At 39.3% G+C, this 16,119-nt stretch overlaps 1 protein-coding gene across 5 annotated transcripts in view; it reads right to left on the bottom strand.

Moving 5' to 3' along the window:
* Nucleotides 1-16,119, bottom strand: part of LOC117400500 (ankyrin repeat and IBR domain-containing protein 1-like) — an 89,937-nt gene that overhangs the window by 17,026 nt on the left and 56,792 nt on the right. For 4 of the 5 annotated variants that reach the window (XM_059022501.1, XM_034000565.3, XM_034000564.3 and 1 more), the window contains exons 6-11: nt 12,282-12,490; nt 10,223-10,311; nt 7,852-7,996; nt 7,377-7,537; nt 5,228-5,316; nt 4,250-4,380 (exon numbers count right to left, since the gene is read on the bottom strand). In XM_059022501.1, coding sequence (XP_058878484.1) covers nt 4,250-4,380; nt 5,228-5,316; nt 7,377-7,537; nt 7,852-7,996; nt 10,223-10,311; nt 12,282-12,490 — 824 coding nt within the window. The remainder of the gene's footprint in view (nt 1-4,249; nt 4,381-5,227; nt 5,317-7,376; nt 7,538-7,851; nt 7,997-10,222; nt 10,312-12,281; nt 12,491-16,119) is intronic. The other variant, XM_034000566.3, reaches the window with a different exon arrangement.

Here is a 16,119-nt window from a genome sequence, read left to right as displayed (position 1 = left end):
TTTTTGCAGTGAGAGAAGTGCCGCAGAGTTCAACGGGGTTCTCCCCCTTTGAGCTTCTGTACGGCCGGCAGCCTCGCGGCATTCTCGACCTGCTGAGAGAGGGGTGGGAGGAGCACAAAGGCTCGTCTAAAAATGTAGTGAAGTATGTGCTCCTACTCAGAGATCGCCTGGATTTGGTCGGTCGTTTGGCCCAAGACAACCTCAGATCGGCTCAGCACCGACAAGAGCAGCATTATAACAAAAATGCACGGATTCAAACCTTTCGACCAGGGGACAAGGTAATGCTGCTACTTCCCTCATCAGAGTCAAAACTGTGTGCTAAATGGCAGGGGCCGTATGAGGTGATTCGGGCTATAGGGAAAGTAAATTATGAAATTAGACAGCCCGATCGCCGGAATGAACGTGAAATTTACCACATTAATTTGTTGAAGCCCTGGCAGGCAAGAGAGGTCTTATTTATAGCCCCAGGCAATATGGAGGATGATTTAGGTCCCTGTCCAGAGACCCCGAGCACAAGAGCGATTTCAATGGGGGAACAATTAGTTCCGGATCAGCAAAGAGAGCTGCGTAAGCTTATTGAAGAGTTCAGCGATGTTTTTTCTGATGTGCCCGGCAGGACGAACTTAGTTGAATATGACATTATCTTTCCCCCAGGTGTCACAGTGCGAGAGAGACCGTACCGGATCCCGGAAAGTCGACGAAGTGGCGTTCGCAAAGAGGTACGGGATATGCTCGAGCTTGGAGTGATTGAACCTTCCAGGAGCGAGTGGTGCAGTCCTATTGTAATAGTGGCTAAGAAGGACGGCACCAACCGCTTCTGCGTAGATTTCAGAAAGGTGAATGCTATTGCCAAGTTCGATGCGTATACCATGCCTCGGGTCGACGAACTTTTAGACAGACTGGGAAAAGCGAGGTTTATTTCCACTCTGGACCTGACGAAGGGATACTGGCAAATCCCTCTAACCCACAGCTCCAGAGAGAAAACCGCATTTTCAACACCAGAGGGGCTGTTCCACTTTAAAACCATGCCGTTTGGGCTACATGGTGCGCCCGCTGCCTTTCAGAGACTGATGGACCAGGTTTTACGCCCACATCATGAATATGCAGCAGCGTATATTGATGACGTGGTGATTTACAGCTCCACCTGGCGAGAGCATTTGGCTAGGGTTGCAGCCGTTCTTCAGTCTCTAAGGGCAGCCCGGCTGACAGCTAACTTGAGAAAATGTGCGTTTGCCAAAACAGAGACTCAATATTTGGGATTTGTAATGGGAAATGGAAGGGTGAGACCTGTGGTCACCAAAATCCAGGCTTTGGTTGATGCAGCGATCCCCAAAACCAAGACTCAGGTGAGGTCACTACTGGGCTTAGCCGGTTATTACTGCCGCTTCATCCCCGAGTACGCCACAGTGGTTAACCCGTTAGTCGACCTCACCAAAAAGAGTGCTCCAAATTTAATTAAATGGTCAGCTGAGTGTCAGGGGGCGTTTGATACGATTAAGCGTAAACTTTGCCAGGCCCCCACTCTTATTACCCCAGATTTCACCAAGAGATTCATCCTCCACACCGACGCCTCGGATGTAGGTTTGGGTGCAGTCTTGTCCCAAAAAGTAGCTGGAGTAGAACACCCGATATTGTACCTGAGCAAAAAAATGTTACCTCGGGAGCGTAACTACTCCGTAGTCGAAAAAGAGTGTTTGGCCATTAAATGGGCTACTCACTCTTTACGATACTACCTGCTGGGACACTCATTTGATCTTGTCACAGACCACGCCCCACTCCAGTGGTTAAGCACCATGAAGGACAGCAATGCCCGGATAACTCGGTGGTATCTGGCATTGCAGCCCTTCATGTACCATATGGTACACCGTGCGGGGAAAGACCACCAAAATGCGGATTATTTTTCCCGGGAGGGGGGAGCAATGGGAAAGGTAGATTTAGCCGAGTGTTCCTTCGGCTCCACTCTGAGCGGTGGGATATGTGACAGAAATACAATGAGTTCTGGTGATAAATCTTCCTCCCGACCTGTGAGGGCGCTAAAGAACGAGAGGAGAAGTATCTGGAAGGGCTGGCCTGACAGTTCGTTTCCGGGACCGGAAAGTGGGTCAGCCTGGAAGGAAGCGAGACTCTGTTGTAAGACCGTATTGATTTGACAGGTAAACAAGGGGCAGCTGCAAGTAATAAGGCAGCTGCAACCGTTTACCTAGATATCATGCGGGATTACATATAGGGGCCAGGGTAACGCTTTTTTCCTTCGTTTGGGTTAAACCAAGGACCGAGAAAGACGTAGAGAGCTGTATTACTCTAAAAGAGTTGTGTGTGTGTGTTTGAGTGCTGTATTAGTTGAAAACTAACTGTCTGTCTTTGTTTCCGAATCACCAGACAGCTAGAAACATATCCGGAGCTGTCGCACTGGGCGAGCACAAGCCGGATCACCGCAACACGTACTGTCACAACATCCCGTGTATTCACCCACCACAATCACGACTGCACGCACCCGAGACGGGTGACCGTGTTTTGATTTCTTGTTCAGGACTGTATCCTGTGTTTTGTCAGCCCGAGCTTTACACATCGTTGTGTATTGCCGGGCTTATTATTTTGAGCACTAGACCAGTGCTGGCAATAAAAGCCTTTTTCCCCCTGGACTACCGTTGTCTGCCCATTACTCCTGCACCGCATCACTGCTACACAGCTACCCCTCACCACCCACTTTGCCACAGGGACAAATAAATCATGGCAGATGGAGCCCTTGGACAGCCAGAGAGACGGGACCTTTTTTAATCAAAGCCTGAATGTCACAATGAGTAGAATACAAAGCAAGGACGGTTTCTCTCAATCAAAATAGAAATCAACTGGTACAAAAACACTGTTAGATGATGCTTGCCAGACTAATATACAATGTATCATTTGGTAGTTTCTTTCTCAGAACACCAGTTGTTTGCTTTGTGACTCCTTACAAAGTACCCAGTAAGATCAGGGATTGAATACATTCCTATAATGCTTTTGGAAAGCACACTGAATACCGAAGTCCTCTTTTGACCCACAGAACAGGTTAAGCACAGCCATATACAATGCAAGAACCCCCCATTATTGCATTTAATACAAAACTGTCTCAACGCTTCAAACACACATGGAGAAAATATTTATAAATTTAAGTTCTGAAAGGCTGAATACAAATCAAGGTGAAAATGAGTGTCAATAACACAGATGCTATTGTGTTTAAAGCCCCTGTCAATGAGGATCTAAATATTCTTCCTTTGTTTTATGTACAGCATGACTGACTGCCCAACCTTTACACCGCTCCAGAACACCTGGGCTCTTTCTGGTGAAAAGCAGGGACACAATCCTAACATAGTTGCCACCTGAAGAGGGTAGAAGCCAGAAGTAAAAAAATAATTTATATTTTTCAGATTTTAGTCTATTTAGTAAATAGCTTTTTTTTAATTAATAGTACAGTAGAACCTCAGAGTTACGAACACCTTGGGAATGGAGGTTGTTCGCAAGCCTGAAATGTCTGTAACTCTGAAAATTAGTTTTCAATGTTTTTTATAAATGTGTACATGTGCGATCTACAGCCTTAATCTGGTAAATAATACAGTGGGGGAGGAACGTGCTTTGTTTAAAACTAAAATGTTCCTAATAAAATTGCCCGTATATGCCTCATCTTGTCTGGATATATTTGTTGGCACAGTAATTCTGCTTTGTTCATGACCAGCACGCCACTGATAAATTAGGCTGTATTTTATTCCCGGTTATCACAGATTTCACGATTTCAATTAAAAATGTACCTGTTGAGTAATATGTAGTTCCCTGTGAAAATTCCAATTTTTGAAAGAATAGTGTAAGCATCTTGGTTATCACTTAAATAGAGAAAATATTTTCCTTATTAATGAAAATATTTCTGCTAAAGATCGCTCTGTCCAGTACAAGAAGGAGACATTTCACATGTCTGTTGTTATTTTTACATGTATTTATGTTTTTATTTTATTCGATAATTCACTGGATGGTAAAAATAGAATGTCTTTAAAAGGTGGACATAAAAACAAAGTATTCTACAATTTAGGACTTTTTGTTTTTCAGGTAAGCATTTAAATATTTAGGAACATTTGTTGTACAGTAATTTCTAATTACTAGAAATTCTCTTGACAAAATACTATTGCGATCAGATAGGTATTAAGGGGGACAGATTGCTTGTAAGTCCTATTCCCCTAATTGAAGTGTCACTGAAGTTATGGACACTAACCAAACTCACCTTGGCACACTGCATGTGGTTGCAGCCCTCATTCTTCTGAATTGGAGACTTGCAGTTGGCGCAGGGTTTGGAGTTGGTGAGTAACCACAAACAATTGGCTGCATCTTCATAAGCCTCATTCACGCCGACTACTTCAGGAGATTATGAGGAATGAAAATAGAATAGCTTAATAGTTCACAATCAGGAGTTCCACATTACCTTTTTATTTATTTATTTATTTATTTATTTTTAAACAATGCCTTTCCCAAGCTTTCTTAGACATATTCCCAAGTGTAATAATGCTGGGGTATTCATAGAGCTTTGGACACACCCTCTCGCAAAGCCTGGCTTCTGATCGGGCTCCAAAGTGGTGTGGTTACAGATATAAGGCCTACAAAACGCCACATTTTTAGCTAAAACGTCTCTTTGCTCCACAGCAAAAAATTCTTAAAGCCATACTGGATCAGGTTTTAAAGAAGACAAATCTTTACACCTCTCTGTTAGCTGACTCAATACACTATATTTACAAGCCCACTGTTGCCAGATTTCAGCCTGCTATTGTCTGTCTTTCTTACTGTGAAATGCAGTGGAGTGTGGTGGGATGCAGTTGTACAAATGATTTGTAGCAAGGTGCAGTAGGATCACACACAATGTATCCAGTTTCTTATGCCAGTCTCACTGCATCAATGCTGCAAAATTCTCTCAATGAGTACAATTTTTCATTTTAGCCAAGTAAGCTTATTCAAACTAGTGTTTTTTGTATTTCTGTAATATACATATCTTCCACATTTTCCATCTATTTATGTAATATGCACCAGAATTTGCCATTTTACACATTCAATGTCCTATTTTTTTATTAATTGTAAAAAAAAGGCTGTAAAAAAAAAAAGTTAGTGAGCTTTTGTTTTCCATGCAACAGTGTAATTAAATTGCACGCTTCCTTAGCCTAACCTTCCTCTTAACGAAAAAGAATGACTTTTAGGTGATACAAGCTCTTACGTTCTTCTGGTTTCATTTCTGAAACTTTCTGCAGCCACATCTTCCAGGTTTGGCAATCGCAGGGTTCATGGGCTTCTCCTAGACACTCCCTAGTGATAAAAAAGAGGATTTCAAACTGCAGAACTGGAAAAGTCAAAATTGTTCTAAACTACATATGAAACTAAAACAGTTCTAATTAAAAAAAAATGTCAGGCAAAACAAACACATATTTTGGCTTATGCCTTAAAAAACATACGTTCTACCCTAAAATATATCTGCTATTCAGTGTTGAAAAGCAGTATCTGTCATTTAAGGGAGAACTATTAAAGCCAAGGCTACATTGTGTATTGACTGTTCTGAAAGTAGAAGCGCAGTGAGCAACCCCTTCCTTTATAAATGCAAGATAACAATGACAAATATATCCACACACATAATTCTACACTATATCATCGCCGGGGACTTAACAGAAATAACATTGTGTTGGACAATAGGAAAATCAATACAATGGGTTGTATTTTGGTCTGTAATAAAATCCTAACTTTCTTAAACAAAAAATGAATCAAGATACTTCTCTAGGTCCTTCAGTCAATGGTATGACTAATTATGCACTATTAAAAGCATTCTTATGAAGCTTAACACAGCAGGGGTGTTTTTGTTAGAAGAAAAAAAAATCCCTGAACCAGCCACTATGCTGGTGTACAGTATCCTGGAAAGAGGAAGAGCAAGTCCACAGGCATTCATTAAGCACACTGCTACTGTCACTGTGCTTGCAAGTGGTGTTAATGATGGGAGAAAAGGATAAGAAATTGCAGACCTGTCACTGTCTAATGCCACAGCTGGATGCTAGTTAGAAACTGGCATCGACACAGAAACTGCTGTGGTAGCCCATGGCTACTTAAGCATTCTGTTCCCAGCACTGTGAACACAATAGTGAACTCCTCATTACTTTAATGCAGAATGTACTCAAATCAATCTATAGGATGTCATATCAAATAATCTATTTGTAGGTAATTACATTTGAATTCCTTATCACTTACTGGTAACACTTTTTGAACCAAAACAAAGCAGCCCCATTGTTACAACAAAGTATTAGGATTTGTACACACGTCAGCTTGTGTCACACTGCAGAGAAATGTGATGATCATGCATACAAAATAAGGGGACCAGCAACTGGAGTGACAGAGTTTTATAGCTCCAAGTCAAGAATAATTGGGTATAAGTGGAAGTTTGAATTATGTGCTCAGTGAACTATGTATAGAAAGTAAAAATGTGAAGGGGAAATGACTGTGTATGAAACAGAAGTTCAAAAGACATGGTTGACAGATGTATTATATCAGGCTTTGGCAAGAGAATATATATGTGCTGACCTATATTTAATTTATGCTATCGATTGTAAGGTGATGGCTGGGAGATGAGCATAATGACCTGTTTGACAGAAATTGGTTTATGACCAGTTTCTTACGAACAGATAAAAGGAAATAGTTAAGGGGCTCCATCTTATTTTAAGTATAAATATAAGTATAGTTATGAGTCATACACCAGCGCCTCCCAACAGAAAACAGGTAACCTTGGCCATTACCTTAAATCTGCTGTTTGATGCTAGTGACTACCTTACATAACTAAATGTAACAGAAGTTTAATACATGTAAGTTTGTGCTTTGGAATCAAATAAATGTAATCTTGCTAAGTTTCAATTAGGAGTCATTCGAGTCTTAAGCTGAACCACAACCCTACACTTTGGTAGGTTAATATCACCTGCAAGGTTTGTATCACAAACTATATGCAGTTATAGTCAATGTTACTTCCCTTGTAAAATCATATTTTGGTTAACTGAATATAAATTGATTTTTTTTTTTTTTGTCAACATAATAAAGTGGATATCAAACACAGCTAAAAATGACACTGTAAAGACAAAGGGGCACCTCCTGTAAGAATACACATTGTGTAGGCAGATAATTCGCATTAACCTTCATGAAAGGTATTTACCCCTTTTGTAACAAATCAGGCAGAATCGTATATAAATGAAAAAATAAAATAAATTAGGCCAGCCTCAGCCACTTTTTAGTCAATCCACCTCAATCTAAATTAGCATACTTTGATATGAATTGTACTGTACATATTTGATGCAGATATTGTTACCAAAGCAAATCTACAACCCTGTGGTACTGACCAGCAGAAGAGGTGGCTCTTTCCACAGTCGACTGCCGGTGCTCTTAGTAAAGGGAAGCTGAGCGAGTCAGAGCCAGCGATACCAGGCCTTGTTAACCGAACTGCTCTTTCACAGCCTGCTGTGGGACACCACCTAATGGCAGGGTTGTTTTCTACAAAAGCCTGAAAAGCACATGAAAAAGAAAACTGTGAAAACCTATGAGCACTGAAGCCTACTCACAAAGCTTTAAGTTCACAGAATGTTTATAAAGTCTATATTTTATGTTTATAAAATATGTTTTAATGAATATAATACAGTTTGATATCCATGACACGATTGTACAAAATAGAGAACTTATATCAGTGAAGACTGGGTTTGCAAGTACTCTCAGATTTAAAGGTACAGAAGCTGATTTTGTTTTAAAACGAATTCATATGTGTTTATTTATCCTCAAAAGCTCACCTGACATCAACACAACACTTATACTGTACAGCACCTTAATGTCAAACTGCAGGTAGCGCTTGTCCATCTCTCTGGAGACCACGCTCTCAATGACGTCCACAGGAACCAGCTGGAAACAGTCATAGGCTGGGCAGAAGATGTTATGGGCTTCTCCTTCCTGGATCTTAAGATTCAAAAACCTGACAGAAAAAGACACAGGTAGAAAAGGATATCGATTTCATACTAATTATTTTAGGCAACTGTAAGCTTATGATCAAAGGCAACCTGAACATATCAGAGGACATGACTCATTAAGATACAAATGATTTATCTTGTAATCTTCATGCATTCAGTAGCATAATATATATGCAAAACAAAAGTAAATGATGTTAATAAATGGCAAGCCAGGAGACAATTCTAATTCTAACAAAGTCTAATTAAATCTCACTGTGCGGCATATTCTTCAAGGTTTCATTCTGTTGGTTTTCAATAGGTTTTATAGACGTTTTGCAGTTTCTAGACTATCAAGAAAATGCATTTATTTTGTATGAATATGTACTAAATTTTGGATAGATTTGAATTAAGAAATATGCCCATAATGTCCAACACAGAAGCATTACAATTTGAAAAAAGGAGGTAAGAAAACCAAGCAATTATAATTTAGGAACACATACAAAATGTACTAGGTGACAATTAAAATGACACATTGCACAATGAATTACATTTTTTGCCTGTATTAAAATTCAGTTAAGTTAATGCATTCATTAATAGGAATAATTTAATTTATTAAAATGCAATGCAAAATAAAGATATGGAATGTGATCATTTTATATACTTGATTTTACAATGTCATTAAACCTACATCTTCTCCTGCGCAAGATTGATACGAGTGTCTCTTAAAAGCAGCCCAGTTGAAGTCATTGACAGAGTAAGCTTCAGTTGGCCTTCCATTAGCTAATCTTCATCCTCACTTGGCCCTGATAACTAGGTTTATGAACAAGGCAGCAGCATTTTACTCAAAGTTATTGATCCTCAGTGCATGATCAATGATTTCATTCTGAATTCCCACATATCTTTAGTGCTGAGTGGTAAAATGTAAACGGATTGCACATTGCCCAAGTTTGGCATTCAAGACCAATTATTTAATGATATTATATTCCATATCAATAACATGTAGAAAGTATATATTTTAGTACTAAAAGCTCTCACTAGGAAATATGTATTCTGTATACTGTATACCTTTGTCCCTTCCTTGTGTCAATCAGCCCCTTCCTTCTACTGTATCCTTACAGTATCAATTTTTATTCTTAAACTTCTGTTGCTTTAACTCTAGCAATGCAAATTAACTTTTATTCAGCCAATTTTTATATTGGTTGGGTGGCATACAATCCCTGGTCGGGGACACTGCTGCTGTACCCTTGAGCAAGGTACTTTACCTAGATTGCTCCAGTAAAAACCCAACTGTATAAATGGGTAATTGTATGTAAAAATAATGTGATATCTTGTAACAATTGTAAGTTGCCCTGGATAAGGGCGTCTGCTAAGAAATAAATAAATAAATAAATAAATAAATAAAAATACAATGTTTGTAAAACTAAAAGACCAAAGGAGCGAACATCATCAGATATATTTGAGACAGAAAAAAAGAAACTAAAGACAAGGCGTATCTTCGGACAAATATGCACGCAAGTACAAATTATTACATCCAAGATTTGCAAAACAATAGTCAAGTTGAACGTTTAAAAAATATCACGCTTAAATGCATCTCGATCTCAAACAGACTACACAATGACAATAAATAATAGTTAATCTCACTAAAACAATACAAATCAGAATGGCCCAAGGATGAAGCTTAATTAGTGCCCTTATATATACATTAACCAATTAAAAAAGAGACCTGCCAGCAACCATCAACCTCCCTCTGTGACCATTTGGTGTGGTAAGCCCATTTACTTGAATTGTATGAAGATGCTGTCTCAAAGTTTAAAATAAAAAATATTGAACAAAGTGAGTTAAAAAAAAAAACTAAAAAAAAACACAACAACATTACAACCCATTTTCACTGGAGTCATGCTTGTGTTCAAGTTGGCTGGATTGTGGCACAATTCTATGTATTTTTAAAAATGATTTTAGCTGGCATCATGCAATTTTACAGTACATGTTCCCATTTACCAACTAAAAACAGAATTGGTTAGTTAGGCATGGATCGAGTTGATACCAAATCTCCTGGTTTCCAATCCTTTGGCCAATCTTTATATTTTATCTTTGAAATGCTCGCTTTGGTGGATATGGTACCTGTAGCTGCAACTCTCCAGCAATTTAACAATGTCATTCAAAAAACATTAGATGTTTAGTTGTAATTTTAGCCACCAAAAGGACAAGGAAATAAGTACTTCACTACCTCAAAACAACATACCAGTACTCACCCTTCCCAGCATGCTCTGCAGAACTCGTGTCCACAAGCCATGTCCACTGGGTCTTCGAACACAGTAATATTGCACATGCAGATGCCACACTGTATTAAGAAAAAAATAGGTATACCTTATATTTAAAAACATTTAAGTCAGTGGAATAGTGGATTGAGGAGCAGGATCCCCATATAGGGGTGATTAGAAAGTAAATTTACCACATCAATGTATGGTGCGTTGATGTGGTAAACTTACTTTCTACATCACCCTGTATAAAGGTGTAATCAATATTAACTGAATACTTTACCTTGCATAAATAGCTTACTTGAATACATATTACAGAGGATGGACAAACAGTGGTCCCTGTGAATAAGTGATATGTAGCACACAAACGAAAGTTGTGTACTACAAATGGCATCCGTAACATCTCCCTGTTACAAGTTTCTATCATGATGGCGAAGAGACCAGATTTTACAAAGTTATAGGTGGATAGTAAGCAGTTGTTGGGCCTGCATATCTATATCCAAGATTGCACAATTTACTGATGTTTCGTAAGAAATACTCTCAACATATTAGTATATGGCTGTGCTGACTATCTGGTGTGTCCATGGTTCTGCAGGAAGAGGGCAGCAGTCTCGCAGGATCCGCCTGTCAGTCATGGTGATGACACGGCGAGGTAGGGAAGAGGGTGTGTTGGCTTTCCCTCTCTCGGAGTGGCTGGGAAGCGTGCCTTGTGGGATTGCTCGTCCCATAAGAACTGCGCTTGGTTGTGCATTCAGGTGGCCGGAGAGAGGATACCCAGTGACGCTGGAGAAAGACGTCAGTATAAAGAAAGAGCAGGCAAGCACGGCTGAGTGAGACAGCCTGCCTTAAAAGAAACAAAAGAATAAAATAAATAATTATATTCCCGAGGGGACGTGTGTAGTTATACGGGGAACTCTGGCCACCCCAGTGTATAGAAAATAGCGGAGCGTAGGTCGAAGGACCATATTGACTGGCTTAGCGGCAGTGGGGTCACTGCGTAAGCAGCACTTTTGTTTCATAGTTTTATTACTGTGTTTTATTTTCCCTTTTTCTTTTGCCTTTTGTTTTCATTATTATTTTTGAGCACTTGTATGTGCACTGGACTGTATACCAGTATTGGTAACCCCGTGGTCCTGTTTACTGATGCCAGTATTCAGGCCATAGACAACAGCGCCCTCTGCAGGTGAAAATAAATCAATGTGCCTGAGCGGCGTTACAAATAAAGTTCTGTCTCCTCTGTGTCCGTGAATTGCCCACCACCCTTCCACAATGGGCCATTCTGGACAACAGACTTTGATGCATAATTTCAAACTTCACTTTAGTAATATTTGTGTAATTGTAGGTAACCATTGAGTAATTAATTACACTTCAAATTGAACCTTGCCCCTACTGACAATGGTATGGCTATTGTTTCTAATATTTAGTCCAACTCCTGCACAAGCAAGGGCTTCAACATGAATTCCATGTATTGGGTGAACTATGTAATGGCAGAGAGCTGTCTAATGTTGAATTTGTCAGGCCTTCACTTGTTGTCACTTAAAGATGTCAACAGGGGGAGGTGGGTGCAGTTTGTATGGTTTGCGTCTATTAAAAGAAATGCAGACCTGACACTTAGAATTCTCTGAAAAAAAGTTGAGTCATTTACACAGCAACACTGGACAATGGAAACTGAAAAGCAAAGCCATTGTTCCTTGACCACACTACTGTTTCAGTCTGAATGAAATAATTGTCTGCAAAGGCGCGGTGACATTTTAAATGAGCTTTTGAAGCAGTTCAACTCTAAATACAAGGCAACAGCTATTCAGGCTTCAAATAGAACATTATTGTTAATATTCTAGAAGTAACAGAGTACAATATGTATCTTTGTGAAAATATTTCAAGAAGAGAAATTGATAACATATAGAACAGAATGTTTATCTATTATACCACTGCACTGTCATTCTGCAATGGTGACTGGCAACCCATTTTGGTATGAGTATCTAGGGCAGTTCAGTCTCGCCAATGAAAATAGTTTAAGACTGTATGGACGTTTGCTAAACATTACAATGCTTACCATAGGCAAGTCCTCATCGCCGGGTGACAAGCTGATCTCGTCAGGTGAGGTGACAGAGGAGCGGGTGGTGCGGGGGGTCCGGGGGGATGGCAGGGTGTCCCAGGCGTTGTACCCGGTAGGGGGAGGGGTGGGCATCTGAACACCTGAACGCTGGCAACAATCCTCAGCATTGGACATCCATGCTTCAAGCAACTTCTCCCTGTCCCAGTCTGAAAGAAAAATAGCCTTGTATCAACACTGGATTAACCATACTAAGACATTAAGCATATGCCTTGTAACTGTAAACCCATTAGAAAAAAAGCCAATTTGTTTAAAGCCTGCAAGAGAATTCTAAAGCATTATTAACATGCTAGCAAATAATCTTCTGCAAAGCAGTGAGCATTTAGGCCTTGTATTAATGCTAAACCTTCAATATCGTCCTTTGTCCTTCAAGGAGTCAGACTGCAATCCATCACTTTGCACAGAACCACCAGGCACATCTCCCCAATCTCATTTCAAACACACCTGTTCAGCAGTAGATACTCTTGACAATGTTATTAGGAATGTCTTTCTACTTAAATCTAGTAAGATATGTATCTTTAGGTTTGGTCTGCCAAATCTTTATTTTTAGGGACTTTAAAATAATTTAAAACTGCATAAGCTTAGCTTTCTGCATTATAATATATTGTACTGTATAATGTTTACAAATATATGATTTCAGTGCAGATTGCCACTAGTGTCCTCAGATTGGTAGTCTAGTGTATTGCATTAGTTTTGAGGTTATTTGCTGCACAGCTGTAGCCAAAAGTTTTGCATCACCCAGAATTTTAGGATTGAGACATTGTTTTAAAAAAAATAAAATAAAATACATGAACATAATTTAGATATTTTATTTAACATCATGTAATCAAATGTACTACAAAATCATAATGCAAAAGTCTACTGGATGCCATAACAGTAGTACAGCATTTAATGTTAGATTTCAAAATGTCACATTTCAATACGTCAGTTTTTTGCAATTCAGTATGTTAACGTAACATTATTTAGCATGTTTCAAACTTCAGCCATCAACACCAGGCAGAAGGATATCTACATCATCAGATGGAAGGAAACACAGATGGATCACATTAGTTTACAGTAAAAGACGCTATGTCTTGGTGCTTATCTTGGCGAGAGCCGAGTCCAACATCAGCATGAAGTTTTAACACCTACTCTCATGTAATGGAAATCAGGAAGATCTGGATACGTCCAGTGACTGCTGTGAATAGTGCAATAGACCCTGTTGGGACTGGCAGGGGTTAGCCACCCTAGCTGGCAGTATCCAGCTCTGTGTTTTCAAATGGAATAGGATGCTGGAGACACCCGCCCAAGGCTTCTAAGAAATTAAAGAGAAAAATACCCCAAGAGTCTGCGAGAGCAGGGGCGGAAGATGACTCAAGGTTTGACAACACGGTTAACGACTTATAGGAAAGGAAATGCATATGAGAATGGAGAGTACTTTGCAAAGGACTAGCTCAAAAGCTGTAGTTAGCAAAGACATGGAGCTCCAGGTTTGTGTCTGTGGCTGGAAGAAAGTGACAACAGTCAGGGGTTTGAAGATTCATCAAGGGAGAATGGAATGCTTGAGGGAGAAGGGACAAGGGCCTGCATTGATCAGTACTTTTTACAAAGTGAGTCAAGTCAATCGAATGAAATCCAGCATCAGGAAGTAAACCACAGTTTGCAGGATATCAGCACCCCTGTCACAGATGAGAGGAGACCTTGCATAAACACAACTAGTGATGAACCTAATGATCCTTGTGAACCCGGTCAGATGAACCAGCGTAAAAGAGAAATGAACCTCAACAGGCACAAGCCTAGAGTTAAATGGCCAAGAGCTTCTGAGAAAACAGTGTGGGACACAGTAAACACAGATCTCTGTTTTGCGTTGGAAAGGTTTAGTGGAACAGTCGAAAAGATGCTGGATAAATTTGGGGATACCATTTATGCATATGGAAGCAAGAGGTTTGGAGTTGAAAAAAGAAAGGAGAAAGTACAAACTATTCCTGTAAAGTCTAGACGGTAGCAGGAGATTGAACGCTTAGTTAGAGAAAGGAGGCAGCTGTGGAAGCAATGGAGGAGAGCAGAACAAATTCAGAAGGAGGCATTAAATCTATTACAAAGGGTCATAAAAGAGAAGCTTGCAACATTGTGCAGAGCTGAGCGTCCATGGAAATGCTACAAAAAGAAGGAGCGTGCGAGAACTAACTTTTATAAAGACCCATTCAAATTTGCAAAGAAGTTATTCACCAGTGAGAAAAATGGCACACTAAAAGCAACTAAGTCTGAGCTGGAGAGATATCTCAAGGAAACACACACATATACAAAAAGGCAGGAGCCTATGTTGATTCCTTTAGACATCCCACCTGTCAATCCACCAGAATACCAAATGGAGGACTATGCACCAAAGTGGAAAGATGTAGAACGCTTGGCTTCTGGAATGAGACTGGTTCTACATTAACGATGGGACAATACAAGCAGCGGAAGGGTTGAAGAGCATAGACAGCAGCGTCGAATTTCGAGTCATGGAAAACCTCTGTCACTCAAGTGCCTTTCTCTGTCAACCATCAGACAGCATTTTTTTCTGGGACTTAACGTAACAGCCAATCACGTTTCTAAGTTTGCATAACCTATGATTTCATTGGCTACTGCGAATGTCAATCAACTGAAATATGTAAATGAAAAATATGAAAACAAACAAAAAAAAGTAACTAAGTAAATGTTAGTATTGCTACGTGAACGAATAAAACTCAAAATAACGCACTTTATTCCTCTATTAGAAATGTATTTACACGTGGATACACCCATAAAGAAATTGCAAGACTCACTGAAGCTATTACGAAAAAAAGCATATCTGTAAAATGTATTGCTGGAATTTAAAACAGTGGTTCACAACTACTGCCTTGACAGTTATGGGATTGAACACTTATCTGAACAATCTCCACTAGTTTAAGAGATGAAAACATAAAAAAGATGACAAAGATAATTATTAGTACAATTATGGGACCAGTTTTTTCTTTTCAGTTGATTGACATTCGCAGTAGCCAATGAAATCATAGGATATGCAAACTTAGAAACGTGATTGGTTGTTACGTTAAGTCCCAGAAAAAATGCTGTCTGATGGTTGACAGAGAATTTAATTGACAGAGGTTTTCCATGACTTGAAACTTGAGTGACAGAGGTTTTCCGTGACTCGAAATCCGAGTGACGGCAGACACAAAATACAAATATATCTGATACAAATAATGGCTGACATAAAAAACACATGAGGGATGACAGAAAAAATGATTGAGAAATGACAACTAATCGCCAAACTAAATGATCCATTACAAAGAAATTCCTGATAACTGACGCTGAGACATGAGAAATGAAGATGTCCTAATATGGACACCGTATCTGTGAAAGTTTTAAAATGTCAGTGTGTGAATAAAAGAAATCTCCCTAAAGTCACACATTTTTATGATTAACTTAAATAGTATGCTCTATACTCAAAGCATAAAATGTAAAAAAAAAAAAAAAAATGCGGTTAGTTAAATCGAACTTGAGGCCACATTTCAAAGTCTTTACATAACTTCTGATTCTAGAAATTCTCCTTTTAAGTTGCTTGTTACAAGATTTATTCACAACCTTTTTAGTCATCCTGATTAATCTTATAGCAACTATAAACACAGTACATGACTGTTCTAACTCTGGCAATCAAAGAATAAACATAATCCTCCAGTAACAAAATACCTGGCCTTGGTAATATCCTCTACAGTGCATTATTCTGTGAGTACACAGAACACACAGAGAACACTGGAGCAATTATACAGTTGAAGGG

The sequence above is a fragment of the Acipenser ruthenus genome, chromosome 4 (assembly GCF_902713425.1).
Source record: "Acipenser ruthenus chromosome 4, fAciRut3.2 maternal haplotype, whole genome shotgun sequence".
NCBI classification, from domain to species: Eukaryota; Metazoa; Chordata; class Actinopteri; order Acipenseriformes; family Acipenseridae; genus Acipenser; species Acipenser ruthenus.
Note: the sequence above shows the minus strand (reverse complement) of the source record. Positions and strands in the feature narration are given on the sequence as shown.